General features: G+C 54.0%; 1 protein-coding gene across 1 annotated transcript in view; it reads right to left on the bottom strand.

The window, feature by feature from the left end:
- CD276 (CD276 molecule) overlaps positions 1-16,900 on the bottom strand; it is a 30,404-nt gene that overhangs the window by 2,220 nt on the left and 11,284 nt on the right. The window contains exons 2-9 of the mRNA XM_082443957.1: positions 11,825-11,951; positions 9,478-9,825; positions 8,973-9,287; positions 8,020-8,358; positions 7,539-7,835; positions 3,774-3,908; positions 2,671-2,712; positions 1,226-1,261 (exon numbers count right to left, since the gene is read on the bottom strand). Of these exons, the coding sequence (XP_082300083.1) occupies positions 1,226-1,261; positions 2,671-2,712; positions 3,774-3,908; positions 7,539-7,835; positions 8,020-8,358; positions 8,973-9,287; positions 9,478-9,825; positions 11,825-11,897 (1,585 nt within the window). The 5' untranslated portion in view covers positions 11,898-11,951. The remainder of the gene's footprint in view (positions 1-1,225; positions 1,262-2,670; positions 2,713-3,773; positions 3,909-7,538; positions 7,836-8,019; positions 8,359-8,972; positions 9,288-9,477; positions 9,826-11,824; positions 11,952-16,900) is intronic.

Raw genomic sequence — 16,900 nt, 5'->3', positions numbered from 1 at the left:
GAAGGACTTGCTTTACAGAGCACTTCTGCATTTGGCACCTTGGCATCTCGTAAGGAAGGTGTGACAGGATTTCACTCTATTCCACAGATGAGGAAACCCCCTGGGAGGTTATGGGCAGAGACTTGAAGCGAGGTCTCCCCTAGGGGGCTCTTTCTTCTGCATGATGCTGCCTTTCTGAAGACCTCTCACCCAGCTTTTATCATGAATTCTGCACAGGTTTCTGAGGGCCCCACTGCCCCCCACCTCTGGGAGTTTCCTGAGCACAGGGCCTATGTCCTTTCTTCCTTTCTTCCCAGAGAAAAGCTAAATGCAGGGATGAGCCTCCAGGGACTTGGTGAAAGTTTATTTCCTAACAGGGACAACAAGGCAACCTGAAAATTATTTAAGGCTCCATAACCTCTGGCCAAAACTTAAGGTCCCCAAACCTTTGATTTTCTAGCTGGAAGCCACTCATATTTAATGACAAGTCTGCATCAAGGAATAGTTTGTTCAAAATACACACGCACACAGACACACACACACAGAGATACACATATATTTATACACAAACACACATACATAGGTGTGGCTCTCGGTTACTTTTAATAAGGAAGAATCTCAAACTAAACTAACCTCCAACCAACCACTTGCTAATGTAACTGCTGATGTTACAGTAATCTAAATAATAATGATTGCTAACACTTACTAACCACTGACTATGGACCAGGAACGTGGCTGTCTAGCTGAAAACCACATTTCCTAGCCTCACTTGAGTTAGGAGTCATGTGACTAGGTTCTGACAAATGGATATAAATGGGAGTGACAGGAGCTATTTCTAGTCAAGCCCTAGAAGAAAATGTCCCCTCCCTCTCCTCTTTCCCCCTTACTTCTGGAGGGGGTGTGGGAGCTGGAGCAGCTACTCTGGACCTGGGGCTGGAAGATTTGAGTGGAAGAAGACAGAAACCAGGTAAGTGGAAGTTGGTTCCAGGGCACCAGTGGCCTTAAGACAACCTCGACTCCTGTCCTGGTTAAGCCTCTATCATATTTGCGTCCTGTTAGAGCAGCGGGGACCTTGGTTTCTCTGCCATTTCAACAGGGGGGAATCGAGGCTGCTCTTCTGGGGAGGGAGCCTCAGGGCAGCAGTGAAGGGTGATAATCACCCCCACCACCAACAACCCTCCCCAGCCTCCTACACACAGGTGCACAAACACACAGATACACAATCTCAAACACCACGTGTCTTTACCTTCTTTGCTTTCAGAGTGTTTCAGAGGCCGCAGGGCTGCAAAAAAAGGAAGGAGTATACAGTGAGGGGGGCACCGTGAAAAGTGGTGGGGTAGGGTGTTGGGCAGAGGCACAGGAGCCAAGCAAGAAATAAAGGCTAGAAGAACTGGGAGGAGAAGGCAGGAGGGAGAGTTGAGAGGGTGAGGGCAACATCACAGCACCAGAAAAGGGGCCCTCGACTGCTATCCCAAGTCCCAGCTCCACTCTGTGGCTTGTCACTCCTCCCACAGGCCTCAGTTTTCTGCATCTCTATAATGGGAACAACTCCCTGGCCCTCCTATGAGCTGGAGATGTGAGAGTACGCTGAGCTGGCTCTACAAATAGGGTGAAGTGAGGCACTAAAAGAGGCTGCAAGTGTCCCCCGGTGGGCCCGGGATTGTGCAGAACTGGGGCCCAGTGCTCTCTAAGCCTCCCTCTTCTCCCCACTCCCTCCCTTCTGCCAATTATACCTGTCTCCGAGCATGAAAAATGAGGCCTGATCCCAGGGCTGTCTCCACACTGGCCACACCCGGGGACACCAAAGGCAGAGAATTAATTGACATAATTTACAGCAGTCCCCAGGGATCAATTTCCTGCCCTTCCTTCTGCGGGTGTTGGGGGGAACCTGTGTCAACTGGCACCATCCCAAATGGCTCGGTGGGAACCTGCCTCCCCCAGCCAAGAAGCCCAGGGAAGAGACGGCAGTGAGGCCTCCGGTGACCGTGGGGCACCAGTACCTTGGCACCCAGCCCCCGCTGGGCTCCAGGCTCGTGCCATGCCCTGTGCAAAGTCACTCGAGATAGCTTCAAAATGGCCCTCTGGTGCCATCAGGGCAGGATGACATTTTACAGATGAGAAACTGAAGCCCAGAGGAACAAAGCACTTTGACCAAAGTCACACAGCCTCTAACCAGAGTGGGACTGTGTCAGGCTGATAATACAGTCCTAATAACAGGACTGCAAAGTATGGAGCCCTTATAGGCGCCAGGTATGATACTAGGCCCTTTAGATACATGATCTCATTTAATTTAACCCACACAACCTATGAAGGGAGCAGTTAGGAGGAAACTGAGACCCAGAGAGGCAAAGTGACTTGCTCAAGGCCACTCAGCTTATATGAGCTGGAGCTGGAACTAAAACCCAGGCTTCCCTGTCTCCTGAGCCCTCACTCCACCCCTAGGAAGCCACCAGACTCCACAGTGCAGGTCCCTCAGGGTGGAGTGGCCTGGTAGGTGGGTAAAGGCAGAGGCAGGAGAAACGAAGCAGCACCCGGGAGACCTGCCTGAGGTCTAACGCTGAGCAAAGACAGACGCACCTAGGTTGGGAGGCCTCAGTCCCCGGGACACACTTCATTCAAACCTTCAAGTGAACGTGGCCCCTCCAGACTCTGGAGTCCTCTCCCCTGTTCCAGCTCTTAGCTCAGACTTACCCGTCTTGGATCCTTCTCCATCCCCATCCTGGTCCTCAGCGCCTGGAAGAGTGAAACAAAACTTCCTCAGCCTCACTTTCATCATTGAACTTCTGCTCCTGGGAGCGCGAAAGCAGGTAAATGGGGCTGAGCAGGCCTGGTCTATGGTCCAAATGCTGGACACAGGGTCAGAGCCTGAGACCAGCACAGAGCAGAGCGCTGTGGCAGGACGAAAGGGACCCCAGCCTGGAGCCCACCACTCACCTGGCCAAGGACCATCTACTTGCCCCTGCACCATCCACCATCCACTCACTCACCAACCCAGTCAACCACCACCTCCAACGTGCATACCCACCCGTCCATGGCTCCCCATCCTTCCGCAGCCTGCCCAGCCACCTGCCGCACAGGCAGCCACCCACCTGTTCCAACTGACCGGTCTCCTCCCCGTTCACATACGCTCTCCTTCCTGACGCCCAGTCATCTCCCACCCCTCACCATCTGCTTCCATGTTCACCCACATACCACCCACCAGGGTCAACTCACCCACTCGCCAATGTCCACTCACTCACCCACCACTCACTGGAGTCAACTTACCTGTCAAGGTCAAACCACCTACCTATGGATGTCAACTCACCACCTACCAATCACCAAAGTCAACTCCTACTGACCCCCCAGCCCAAGCAAACAGCAGCTGCTTCAGACTCTGCCCACTTGGAGGCAGACACACCCTCTCACGGTGACACGCAAACCCACGAAGCATTCACGCTTGTGCTACTCGAGTTCCATGTGCTTTCACTCACAGACACACTCATGTGACATAGGCTCTCACAGTCACGCTTGTTTGCACAGACACATCCATCCCCTTGTCACACATCCACCACTCACTCCCAGTCACACTCATATCCACACTCATCCTGCCATGTCTGCACACTCACGGGCAAGCTCACACTTGTTTACAACACATGTTCAGCCTCAAGATCACATACACACACACAGTCTAGCTGCATTTGCACACCCACACTCATTCTGTCACTGGAGAGTGACACTCGTGTTGATGTCACAGACACACTAACATACCCAGAGACACACGCACGCACACACGCACCTCCCCCTCTCTCACTCACCTGCATTCTCCTCCTCACAGCTCTGTTTGATCTTCCTCCAGCACACGAAGGCCAGGGCCACCAACAGTGCGACGAGACAGACAGAGAGCCCCACGGTCACCCACAGGGCCTCAGGGGGGAATGTCATGGGCTGCCCTGGGAGGGGAGGTGGGGAGAATGGAGAGACTGTCATGCCTGGCCCCCAGTGGCCCTGAGGACCAAGGTGTGAACAGGGGCTCTTACCCTCACTGGGCCCCAACACCATGAAGAGAGCTTACTTAAGTTCCCGTGCCCCTTCCCTGCCCATCCTTACACCCTCTAAACCCTGACAGCCGTGGCTGCTGTGGACATGCCTCAGCCTGGGAGGGCTGAAGAGTCTGTGGTTGATGATGCTCAAGAACCTTCCATGGCTCCCTACTGACATGAGAATAGTGCTTCAATCTTCTTCTTTGTAATTCCACTGCTCCAGCCAAACTGGTGTCCTAACCATTCTCTGCAGAGGCTCCTTCCAGCCCCTTCACCATTGCTGTCAGTTTCCTCTACCTAAAAGCTGCTCCCTAACTCTCCATCTAGCTTACGATTCCTCCTCGGGAGGCCCTCCCTGATTACCCCAGTCCCACCTGGTGATACCCCCCATCTTATAGATCAGGAGTTGGCAAACTACAGCCCGTGGGCCAAATCTGGCCTGTGGCCTGTTTTTGTACAACCCTTGAGTTAATGATAGTTTTACATTTGTAAAGGGTTACCAAAAAAAGGAAAAGCAGCAGCAGCAGCAACAAAGACAGTATGTGGCCCACAAAACCTAAAATATACATTATCCAGCCCTTGACAGAAGATGTTTGCAGATTCCCGTGTAAAGATGAGGGCGGACACTGAGGGTGCCAGAGTGAAGGTTCTGGGTTTACCCAAGAGGAGGAGACTTGCCAGGGGAATGTTTCTGTGAAATGCTGAGAGCCCTCCTGTTAGCTATCTCAGGGCAGAGGGAAGGAGCTGAGCCACCCTCGACTGGGTCAGGGCCAGCAGCTGTTCTGAGCACACCATCCTCCAGCCCAGTCCCAGGACCCACACAGGGTCCTGAGCAGAGGCCCTGGAGACAACAAATCTAACAAAAGCCAGGGGGAAGGCAGCTCCTGCAGAAGGTGCTGTCAGGGCAGACAGCAGTGCCATGAACCCTTGGGCAGTGGAGACCGTGACACAGATGCAGGGATTTGCCGCCGACGTCACTTTCAACGGGCATAGCTGGCAACGCTGCCGCTCTGGATATTGGCAGCAAAGGGACCCATCACCCTGGCGAGCAGGAGCAGGGGAGGAGGACAGGAGCTGATACGAGGGGCCTGGAGGGTCAGTCCCTGAAGCTCATGGAAGGGACCCCTGGGAATCCCAGGGTGGGGCTCCTGCAAGCAGAGCCACGGAAACACCCAGGAGGAGGGGCTCTTGCTGTGTCCACCCTCAGGCTGGTGTTGGTGCCTGGAGCACAGGTCAGACTTGCCCTCATCCCACCAGTCAAGGACAGAGCGGGGCTCAGACCTGCATCTCCAGGCTCCATGTCCAGTGTTTGCTCCATAAAGTCCCCTCCACCTACAGCACCCGCAGGTATGGGAAAGACCAGGCTGGAGGACTGAAAGTCTGAATCCCAGAGTGTTTAACAAGGCTCAAAGCTGCCTGAAGCAAAATACAGGCCAAGGGCTCCAAAGTAGGCCAGACCTGCTCTCACAAAAACAGGAGGCTGGGTGGTGGGGAGGAGAGGAAATGAGGCTGAGAGGCTAAAAGCTGGATTCTGGTCCGGTTCATCTGCTCACTGCAGGCTGCCGGAGCCAAGGTCCACAGACCCCCGTGTTTGAGTTTAGAGGGGCCACAAACCCTCAAAACTTAAATGCAAATGACTGCATTTATCATGTATCCAATTTTCAAAGAGGTGTCTAGTCACCAAAAGAGTCAGAGCCACTGTGCTAGCCTGTGGCCTTGGGAAAGTTCTCTCTTCTCTCTGGGCTTCAGTTTCCTCACCTGTGAAATGAAAGCACTTTAAATGTCAGCTACTAAAATTTTCAATAAAGATTCTTCTCTTAGGTGGGGTAAATGTCCCCAGTGAGCAGGAGCAGGAAAGGAGGATGGCAGCTGACATGAGGGGTCGGTCCATGAAGCACACTGAAGAAACCCCTGGGGATCCCCGGGTGGGGCTCCTGCAACAAAGCATGGAGCAGAGCCACAGAAGTACCCGGGAGGAGGGGCTCTTGCTATGTCCCCGCCTAGGCTGTTGTTGGTGCCTGGAGCACAGGTCAGCCTTGCCCTCATCCCACCAGTCAAGGACAGAGTAGGGCTCAGACCTGCATCTTCACGTACACGAGTATAACCACGTTTATATTCACAAGCCCTTTCTACACAGTGTGGCGAATATCCAATTCAGCTCGGTGTGCAAATTATCACAGAGTTCACCAATCCTTCAAGGTCCCCTCAACTCCCACCTGTCCCTAGAGACTTCTCCTGAAACTCCAGCCCATTCTGACCACCCCCCCTTCTCTGAAAGCTTCACATTCTCTGTCAATCCTGCTCTATCTAATATTTCTGATTCTCTCCTGTGGATACATCAGACCATATACTGTTCTCTAAAAGGTCAAAGAGACCCCTCGGGACATCCAACAGCCAAGGGCAGTGACTCCTCCACAAAGTACAGACCTGAGGGTCTCCAGAAAGAGGGTGGGATCAATCTTGGGGAGGGGGTGGGCAGAGGGAACACAGCCTTGCCAGAAGGAAAACCCTAAAAGAGAAGGAGGAATGAGCCTGAATTCCTAGAAGGCAAGTGTGATGGGCACTGCCTCTGAGCTTGCAGAAGTGAAGGCCACGTAATGTCTATGTAAGTGGGGGGAACAGGAAGATAGGAATAAGTCTGTGAATCCTGAGGCTTATGCAGAAACTGGCCACCAGGGGGATCGGGACTTGCATGGGCTGCGGGTCGGGTGGAAGTCATGGAAGAGAAAATAGGAGAACCAGATGGACAGAACCTGCTGTCCTGACCCCAGAGAATGCAGGGAGACCCCTGGGAAAGCTTAGTTAGCCCATGAGGAGGGACAGAGGAGCCAGAATGAGGTCCAAACAAGGATGAAGACTGCCTCCTCTGGCCTGAGTGTGGGCCTGAGCCCTCTTCACAAAGGGGTGCCCACTCAGGTGGGCACTAAAGGAAGGGAAGTGTGTCTGGGCTAGGACCCCAAAACCAGAGATTGAGGCAACTGCCAAAGGGGCGGTGTTGATCTAGTGTTTGACCACATGGGGGCAGCAGAGAGAGCCCGGCTGTTCCAAAGGCTGCCTGGGTCCCGCTCAACTCCATCAGGAGAGCTGACATTGATGGGGTGAGGGGTATGGCCACCTGGAGAGGCCCAGCTGTCTCTCAGGGCCTCGCAGTCAGATGGTGCCCAGCATCAGATGGTGATGTAGCAACACCTTCCCAGCACTTGGAGAGGTTACCGTAGGGAAGCACTCCAGAGCTATGCCTTGTGGCTGCTCCAGAACTCCCGCCCACACCTCCAGATCCAGGCAGGTACTCAGTCCCCTGTACAAGAAGCACAAGTACCACCTAAGACACTCTTAGAAGGGCAAACACTACAAATGATTCCTATCAGCTCGATAAAGCAAGTCCCTTAAGGACTTCTTGGGAGAGAGTTTGAAACACCTGAAATATATGAAAATGTTTTAAGTCTTCTGACCACCCAAGCCTACCTAAATTCCAGCTCAGGGTCGAGATAAAAGGCAATGGTCCCCTCTATCCTTCCCCAGCTGTTCGTCTGCCCCTACCTGTGATGGTGACAGAGCCATGAGCGTCCTGCTGCAGCACGGGGTTGCGCACCAGGCAGCTGTAGGTGCCATTAGCGCCCAACACCACCCTCAGGACACTGCGCACGTCGAACAAGCCCTGCTCGTTAGCCATCTGCGACGTGGTTACGTTGCCGGTCAAGGGCGCACCCTGCCCATCCTGCCAGAACACTTCGGCCTCGGGGTAGCCCCGGTAGCTGGAGCACGTGATGGTCACCGTGTCCCCGGGCCGCAGGTCCTTGTTGGGCTCCAGGGTCATGCTGGGCTTTGAGTAGGGGGCTGGAGGAGAGCAGAGGGTAGAGGGCAGAGGTCAAGGTAAGGCAAGGGCAGCGGGACACAGTGGAGGGGAAAGGTGCCTGGGGCTGTGAGGACTCGGGTTAGCACTGGGGCAGTGGGTAAAGGAGCTGACGTAAGTATGAGGGGTGTGCAAAAGGGAGGGCACCCCCCCTTTCGCGGCTCTCACCTGCCACCTGCAGGCTGACCGCGGCGCTGCCGAAGTCCCGGATGCTCACGAAGCAGGTGAAGCTGCCCTCATCAGCCACGCGCACGCGCTGCAGCCTCAGGGACGCGTTGCCCTGAGCCAGCAGGTCTGGGAAGAGCGCAGTGCGATTGGCATAGGCGCTACCCTGGTCGCGGCCCTCGGCGAAGCTGTGCACCAGCTGTTTGGTGTCTGTCAGCTGCCAGATGAGGTTGAGCTGTGCCAGGCTGAAGCCGGGCTCGGGCGAGAAGGAACAGCGCAGGGTGGCGTCAGTGCCCACGAGGGCTACCACGGGGTCTTCGGGAACCTGGACTTCCACAGCGCCTGAGGGCGAGGTTGGAGTGGCAGGCAGTGAGGAGGGGCGCCGACACTCTGGGCTACCACCCCACAGCACCCTGCTCCTCCTCCATCAACCCCCAGGTCCCGTTCCATCTTCCCATTTTCTCCCCAGACCTAAAAACAGATTAAGTCTCAGCACTTCCAGACATGGAGTCTCCCTAGTCTTCTGACAAGAATCACAGCAGTTTGGCCTTGGCCTGAGAAGGTCCATCCCCGGGGGTGGTGGTTGCGGGGGGGTACCCGGCCTGGAGCAGCCTCCAGCCCTAGCAAAACTCCCCTTTCCGCCAGGATCCATTTCCCTCTCCTATCCTTCCGCTCTCTTCTGAGATCTGAATGCTTCTCCATTCTCTCCAGAGGTTTCCAGAGCCCTGGAGTCAGGGGACCCAGAGAGCTGAGAGGACCTGTAATCATCACCCTCACCCACTCCCACCACGGTTAGATTGCCGCCTATGCACCCTGTTTATCTTTTCCGTTATTATTATTAGGCATCTCACTGTTCCGGGAGACTGAAGGTATGGAGCTAGATTCAGATACCGTGACCCCTGCACACAGGACCACCCCCACCCCCAGGGGGACATTTAAGAAAACAAAACAAAAACCTGTGGGGCTTCTATGCGGTGTGATGGTGACAGAGCCATGAGCGTCCTGCTGCAGCACGGGGTTGCGCACCAGGCAGCTGTAGGTGCCATTAGCGCCCAACACCACCCTCAGGACACTACGCACGTCGAACAAGCCCTGCTCCTTAGCCGTCTGCGACGTGGTTACGTTGCCGGTCAAGGGCGCACCCTGCCCATCCTGCCAGAACACTTCGGCCTCGGGGTAGCCCCGGTAGCTGGAGCACGTGATGGTCACCGTGTCCCCGGGCCGCAGGTCCGTGTTGGGCTCCAGGGTCAGGCTGGGCTTTGAGTAGGGGGCTGGAGGGGAGCAGAGGGTAGAGGGCAGAGGGCAGAGGTCAAGGTAAGGCAAGGGCAGCGGGACACAGTGGAGGGGAAAGGTGCCTGGGGATGTGAGGACACGGGTCAGCCCTGGGGCAGTGGGTAAAGGGGCTGCGGGAAGTATGAGGGGTGTGCCAAAGGGAGGGCGCCCCCCCTTCGCGGCTCTCACCTGCCACCTGCAGGCTGACCGCGGCGCTGCCGCTGCCAAAGTCCCGGATATTCAGAAAGCAGGTGAAGCTGCCCTCATCAGCCACGCGCACGCGCTGCAGCCTCAGGGACGCGTTGCCCTGAGCCAGCAGGTCTGGGAAGAGCGCAGTGCGATTGGCATAGGCGCTGCCCTGGTCGCGGCCCTCGGCGAAGCTGTGCACCAGCTGTTTGGTGTCTGTCAGCTGCCAGATGAGGTTGAGCTGTGCCAGGCTGAAGCCGGGTTCGGGCGAGAAGGAGCAGCGCAGGGTGGCGTCAGTGCCCACGAGGGCCACCACGGGGTCTTCAGGGATCCGGACTTCCACTGCGGCGCCTGGGGATGGGGTTGGTGGGTGGGACGGTGAGGAGGGTCCGGGACACTCCGGGCCTCCCTAGTCCCCCTCCCCTTCCGGGTTAACTTCAGGCCCTGTCCACCCCCCCCCCTTTTTTTTTAAGGCCTAAGAGTTTATTACCTTTGGTTCTAATTCAATCAGCAGGAATATAGTAAGCACCCACTATGCCAGGGGTAAGAGTTAGGAATGCCACGGAGAACAACACCAAGGTCACACCCCTACAGAGCTGACGTTTTAGTGGGAGAGAGGGACAAACTAGCACACAAATTCTTATTAGTATGTGATTAGGGGTATGAAGGAAGAAAGCAAGCCAATGGATAGAAAGCAAGGAGGTAGCTTTTCAAAACTCTGGCAGGTATTTTACACCTGTCTGTGCTGGTTACATTTCCCAAGTATATATTATCTTTATAAATTGTAAAAAGGGAGTCTTAAAAAAGTATGCACCAAACTGTTATTAGTGGTTTTCTCTGGATGAGAAAGAATCACAAGTGCTTTTTCATTTTTCTTTTCCTAAAAACACATGATTAGTTTTTATGCAAGAAAGAAAGAATACCCATGCATTTAAATATGGTGGTGAGCCACTTTCTCCACAAAGAGATATTAAGCTGAGATTGAAAGGGAATGAAAAAAGAGTATGACATAACCAGAGAAAAGCTCGGTGGGGCAGGTTCCCCCGCTCCTACCCCTGCCCTCTATCCTGTGGATTTACCCTGCAGCCTCCCACCCAGTCACCTCTGCCTCCAGTCCAGCTCTTCTTTTAGAGCCCTGGAAAGTTAAGTAGGGGTTCCTGATAGCTTTTCTTTTGGTGAGATGTGTCCCCTAGCCTGGCACTGCCATTCTTGGGTAATGGTTAGATTGTGTGATTTGGGCATCAGCAAAGCAGGCACACTCAAAAAGTGTGAAGATCAAACAGTCTCGAAACAAAGCAAACTGAATACTGCACTCATTAAAGGTTTCTCACACTGAGAAAAATAGCATTTTATAGTTAGTATTTTCATCATGAATAACATACAGGGAGTGGGTATCATCATCTTTGCAGTGTGTAGTGATCTCTAAAGGTCTTAAGTGGGCATTGGATCTCTTGCCACAATGCCAGGTGCCACAGGCCAGCTCTCCAGTTGGAGGCCAACAGGGTGCCCCTTGTATCGGGCATTTGGGGGATGAAACCGGAGGAGTCACCCAGACAAAGCCCTTTGTCTAAAGAAATCAAAGAATCAATAGCTCTGGGTAAAGCGGTGCTTCCTCTTTCCGACCACCAGATGGCACCAGACACTCAACTTTGTCTTCCCCTTGGCGGGAGAAGGCAAACTCTCCCTAAGAGCAGAAACTGATTAGGATTTGAATTATGATGATGCTGTTATTAAAGTAGCTGCCATTATTGAATGCTAACTCTGTGCCAAGAACTGTGTGGGAAGATTTACACACCTGCTATGTGGCTGGCATCAGTCTTGGCCCTGGGGATACATCCTGCTCTTTGAGCAGAGCAGGCAATAAGCAAGCAAACATATAATATGTCAGGTAGAGATAAATGTTGGGAAGAAGCATGAAGTAAGGTCAGGGAAAGGGAGGGAAGATGAGCTATTTTATACAGGTAGCCAGGAAAGCCTGGGGAAGGTGGCATTTGAGCAAAGGCTTGAATGAAATAAGGGATCAAGTCATGCAGACATTCAGGGGCAGAAAGTTTCAGGCAGAGGGAACAGTATGTGCAAAGGCCCTGGGGAGGAAGCACACATACAGTTTGTTCGAGAAACAGCGTTATCACATTTAGTGCTCACATTACCATTTTACCAAAGAGAAAACAGAGGCTAAAAATGTAAAGTAAGTTGCCTGTTGGATCCCAGAGGTAGGAACGAGGTGGACAGGGCAGAGAGGAGATTGGGAGGAGGTTAGCCAAAACCTCCCCAGCCCTGCTAGATAGACAGGCTTGGTGGGAGTGGTCCCCTCCTCCCCCACCTCCAGGCCCCACTCTGCTCCCCTCACCTGCGAGGCAGAACCACAGCACTCCCAGGGCAGTGGCCACACGCATACCCGTGCTGCCTGGTCCACACAGCATCTTCCCGTGAGGCAGCTGACAGCTGGGCTCTCCGTGGTGGAAGGCTGCCCCTGCCTGCGAGGAAGAGGAAGTGAGGCCTTTGTCTCAAAATGTCCTCCCCAGGCCCTCTCTCACCTCATCTCCCCTGGACCAACTTGGTGGAAGGCTGCAACTGCCCGCTGGGAGGTCCTCCCTCCTACACCCGCACAAGGCTCCCTGCTGAGGGATATTTTGAGACATGCTGGCAGGAGGGAAGTGAGTCACTGGGGAGGCTGGATCAGGGGAGCAGGGCAGGGGGCAGCTGGGACCCACCCCTTCTAAGATGTTAGTATGCAAGCAAAAGGAAGGAGAGGCAAGGCGGCAAGGCAAGTCTGCCTGCTCAGGCCAAGGATGTACACGGATTGGCTCAAGACAACAGCTAGTCGGGGAGAATAAGACTTAGAGATTGGCTAAGAGGTTGGAAGTTTATCCTAAAGGCAGCTGGGAGCCACTGAAGGTTCTGGAATAGAGGAAAGGATATGGTCAGAGCTGTGGTTCCTAAAGATTACTCTGACAGCATGTGCAGGATAAATGAGAAGAGCTGGACAGAAGAGACAAAGCAGGTCTGGGGGAAAGCGACAGCATGGTAGGACAGGGGAGAGAGGGAGGGAGCAGTCAGGGTGTCCGTGGTTTTGAGCCCAGTGACCAGGTGGGGCACTCACGGAGACAGAGAATGTGGAAGGGTTCAGTGTAGGGCACGTAGAGTGAGCAGTGTTTGTGCAGGAACTTCCAGGTGAGACTTCTAGAAGGCAGCCTGGTATATGAGTACGGGGCTGAAGGGAAAGGACACTGGCTAGTTTAACCTGTGTGTACTGAGTGCCCAAGACCCATCAGAAATGGACGAGGCCTGGACTGGGGCTGACCCCCCAAGCGCAGTCAGGACCGAGTGAGGTATTTCTGTGATACACGTCAGACCTGAGCCAGGGAGGCCCAGACCTCCCTGGGTCCAGCCCTGCTCCTGGTCCTGGCTGCCCTCCTGCCCGCCCCCAGCCCCACCAAGCTGTCCCCCTTCTCCCTGTGTCCCACAGCTGCTGCCTGATTGTTCGTGCCACCTCCTGACCAAACCACGTCACCAGGGTCGATTCATGCTATCCAACACGATTTCACAAAAATATAAAAGGTTTCACATTCTCCAAACCACCCAGGGAGCCGGGCTGCCTGACTTGGTCCCATTCTGCAAGAAGAAAAAAATTAAAGCCCAGATAAGGGAGGGGACTTCGTTAATGTGATGTAATTTGCCAGCGAGCACAGATGAGAAGGGTTTGAGTTCCCCACCTCCTGACACACCTCTCTGCCCTTCCAGGGAGCAAATGTCATCAACAGCCATTAGCATCAATTCCAGTCACAGGCACCCAGCCTCAACCCTCCCAATCCCAGCCTAGCACCCCACTGCCCACCCCGCACACACACACCCAGCAGCTGAGCTGAGGCAGTCCCTTAGCCAAGCCGGGTGCATCCTGCCCAGCCCATCCTCCACCCCCAGCTGTCCGCGGCGGGGAAGCCCTGAGCAGCCACTTGCTTCCCAGACACTTCCGGTCCAAACCTGGCGGCCTCAAAGCCTTGCCGCCTGCTGAGTCAGCAGCCTTCGCGCTCCATTCATAAACTCACCCTTGGCAGGCGCCACATCCTGCCTACAAGGGCCACCACGGCCCAGAGGAAGTGCTGGCAGGCAGCGGCCTGCCATGCTTGCCTGCCCACTGAAGGAATCACAGGGACTAAGGTTAAGAAGCTCCCAGATTCCAAGTCTCCCTTCCTTTCTTTCACCCCCAGACAGAACCAAGGCCTGTCCTTCCTGGGCCTCCCTCACCCTTCCCACTGCTGCCCATGCCCACCGTCTCCCACCCTGACCTGTGCGACCAGCACTCCTGTGATCCTCCTGGGACCCTCCAGCCCGTCCCTGACAACCCCACACTTTACATGTCTCCTCTTAGGACCTGAGGCAGGAATCTGCTCACATCCTTCCCCCACAGGGACCTCTCATGGTTCCCTATTTACCGCGGGAGTAAACCCACACTCCTCTGCCTGGCACTCGAGACCTTTCTTGTGACTTCTCCTTCATCCATCAAGCTAATTCCTGCCACTGGGTTGTACTTGCCAGGGTCGCTTGGGACTGCCTGCCTCCCCACGAATGTGGGGAGGTCAGGGAGCACCTCTCTTCCGACCAGACCTGTCAGGTTCCCCAAAGGCCGAGCTGTCCTTCCCTCCAGAGGGAGGATGAGAGGTTCCCAGGGGTGGGCATTGGATTTGCTCCCTTCAACTCCCTTCCTAGACTCTGGACTCAGGGAAGTTCCCACTCTCATGCTTTCCCTGGGGAGAGGCCCTTGACAGACCAGAACCGAGGACACCAAGAGACTCCCACCCCGATAGCTGGGCTCCCAGAGCTGAGGGCAGGAGGGAGGAACACATCTCAGAGACAAGATGTTGCCAGGGAATGGGCGCATGGCCTGTGACCAGTGGGACAGATGGGCTGCCCGGTACACAGAGCCCCATGGAGACACACAGACCTCACGCTGCATTCATACCACGTTGCCCACCTTTTCTACAAAGGGGAATTGTCATCCCCAGGCAGGACCTGCCCTGCAGCCAGCATGTACCGCCCCTCCCAGTGAGTCAGCAGCCGGCTCTTCCTCCTCCTCCTCCTTCCCCCTCGTCAACCCCAGTTCCAGACGAATGTGGGAACTCCACGGAACCCTGCCAGGAAAGACCACAGGGTGCCTTGGCTTTCCCAGAGGAGCAGGAGTGAGGGGGCCAGGCCACCCTTGGCCTGAGGGTACAGTAAGTGCATCCAACCTCAGCAGAGGTGGAGCCACAGGGAAGCTCCCAAGAGATGACCCAAGATGTACTCCCATAAAGCCAAAACCAAAAATCAAGGGCTGAGGCTGGGCTCTATACCAAGATGCCCTGGACCTGGGGATATCCAAGAGGAACTCCTTGCCCCTACCATGACCACCAATAGCACCCCATATTCTCTTAACCCCCTGCCTCTTCCAAATTCCTGCAGGGGCTGCTTGGACAACATTTCCCACAGAGAGGGCAAGAAGGGTCAAGCCACATAACCAGTGCCAATCTTTGCTAGCCAGCATAGGATAGAAGCACACTTCTGAAAACAGCAGTTAAGCCTCTGGATCCAGCTATGCCTGAAGCAAGCTGCACACCTAGACTGCCCAGATACTTGAGCCAATCATTTTTTTCCCCCTTCAGGCCAGTTTGAGCTAAGTTTCTATTACCTGCAATTGAAGGAGTCCTTGAATATACATTCATTTGTGTATTTAGTTATTGACTGAACTATTCACCAAGTGCCTGGTAGGCAGGCACTGGGAACAGAGAGGACTAAGCTGCGTCTGTCCTGCATCAATAGGGAAATGCACAGAAATCACCACAGCTCCATACAGGTACTGTTTAAGATACAGTGAGGGCTATTTGGAGGCACCTCAGAGATATGATAACCCAAAGGTGAGTGCTGACAAATGATGAGCAGCTCCCCAGGTAGACAGGCTGGGAAAGGTGGTCTTTCCCCAGCCCCAGGAGACCTGTCCTCCTGGCACTGCTTGTCTGCCTCTCAGCCAGATCTCTTTGCAACAGTAAAAAGTGAGCCCAAAGTTTGGGCTCTAGTCCCAGTTCTGACACATTGCTGTGCAGTCTTAATAGGTGACTTCCCGTCTCTGAGCTCAATGTTCCCATCTATAAAAGAAAAAACGCTTTACTGGATGCTAATGGAACGTCATTAGTACGTTAAGCCTTCATGTACTCTATCCTTAAGGTGTAGCCAATTAACTGCCATGCAGGTCACACTGAAATGTACAAAATGACTGTGGTAGAAACCACTAGTGTTCCCCTTACATCTATTCTCTTCCTCTTCTGTAGAATATTTTGTTAGGCACAGGGCCTCTTGGCTAAAGACTACAGATCCCAGCCTGCCCTGCAGCAGGGTATGGCCATGTGATCATTTTCTGGTTAATAGGATGTGGGAGGAACTGATGTGTACAACTTCTGGGGCATGCCTTTAACAAGAAGGCTCCCTCAGTGATCTCTCTTCTCCTCCCCCTTCCCACTGGCTGGAACACAGACGTGGTGAGCAATCTAGGACCATGCTGCCAAAGGCAACACCCTGGGGACTGCAGAACAGCAGGACAGAAGGCCCCTGAGTGGCTGCAGTAGCAGCCCTGTACATACCCGGACTGTCACTTGGGTGAGAATAAGCATCTATTCTAGCGTCACCGTTATTTTGGATCTTTCTTACAGCATCTGAAGTGACTAATTTAGGGACTCATCCCTCCCTTCCTCTCCCGCCTTCTCTTCCCCCTCTATCCACCCCGTGAAAATTGCTACTGCTCAGAGCAGCAAAAGGAAACCACATCTAAAATAGGTGTTTCAAAACATGAACTGAACACTATCTCATCAGAGTCACTTAATGATACCTGGGCACAGCTTAGGAGATATTTCAAGGGTAGACATGACTGGTCTTAGGGATTGTTTGTATGCGAGGGGCTGAAAGAGCCAAGGATGTACTGAAGGCTTCAACCAATGGGTGCGTGTGTCACACATAGAAGATGGGGAGACCTGGAAATGAGGGGGAAGAACAATTCTGATTGGGCTTGGAATCGATCATCCATGAGAAAATGTCTGATGGATTCCTGGACACACAGAGCTGGAACTCAGAACAGGACGGGGGAGCTGTTCATGGAAGCCAAAGTTGGGATCACTGAGGGAGCTCATGGAATGAGAAGAGGTCCCCCACCCAACAAATCCTGAAGAAGATGCAGAAGTTAATGGTCAGGTCGCAGAACGGGGAAGCTTTCTCTGGCCACTCCCACAACCTCTGTGTGCTCCCTCTAGTGACGGGCACCCACTACCTCCCAAAGAAATCCACTGGCTTTTGAGCAGCTCTCATTGGTGGAAAGCTCTACCTTTTACTGAGCCGAAGTCTGTCAGCCCATATCATTCCTCATTCGACCCCTTGGAGCATGCAGAACAAGTCTGCCCCC

Source organism: Balaenoptera physalus, assembly GCF_965194825.1.
Source record: "Balaenoptera physalus genome assembly, chromosome: 2".
Classification (NCBI taxonomy): domain Eukaryota; kingdom Metazoa; phylum Chordata; class Mammalia; order Artiodactyla; family Balaenopteridae; genus Balaenoptera; species Balaenoptera physalus.
This window is presented reverse-complemented; position numbering and strand designations above follow the sequence as displayed.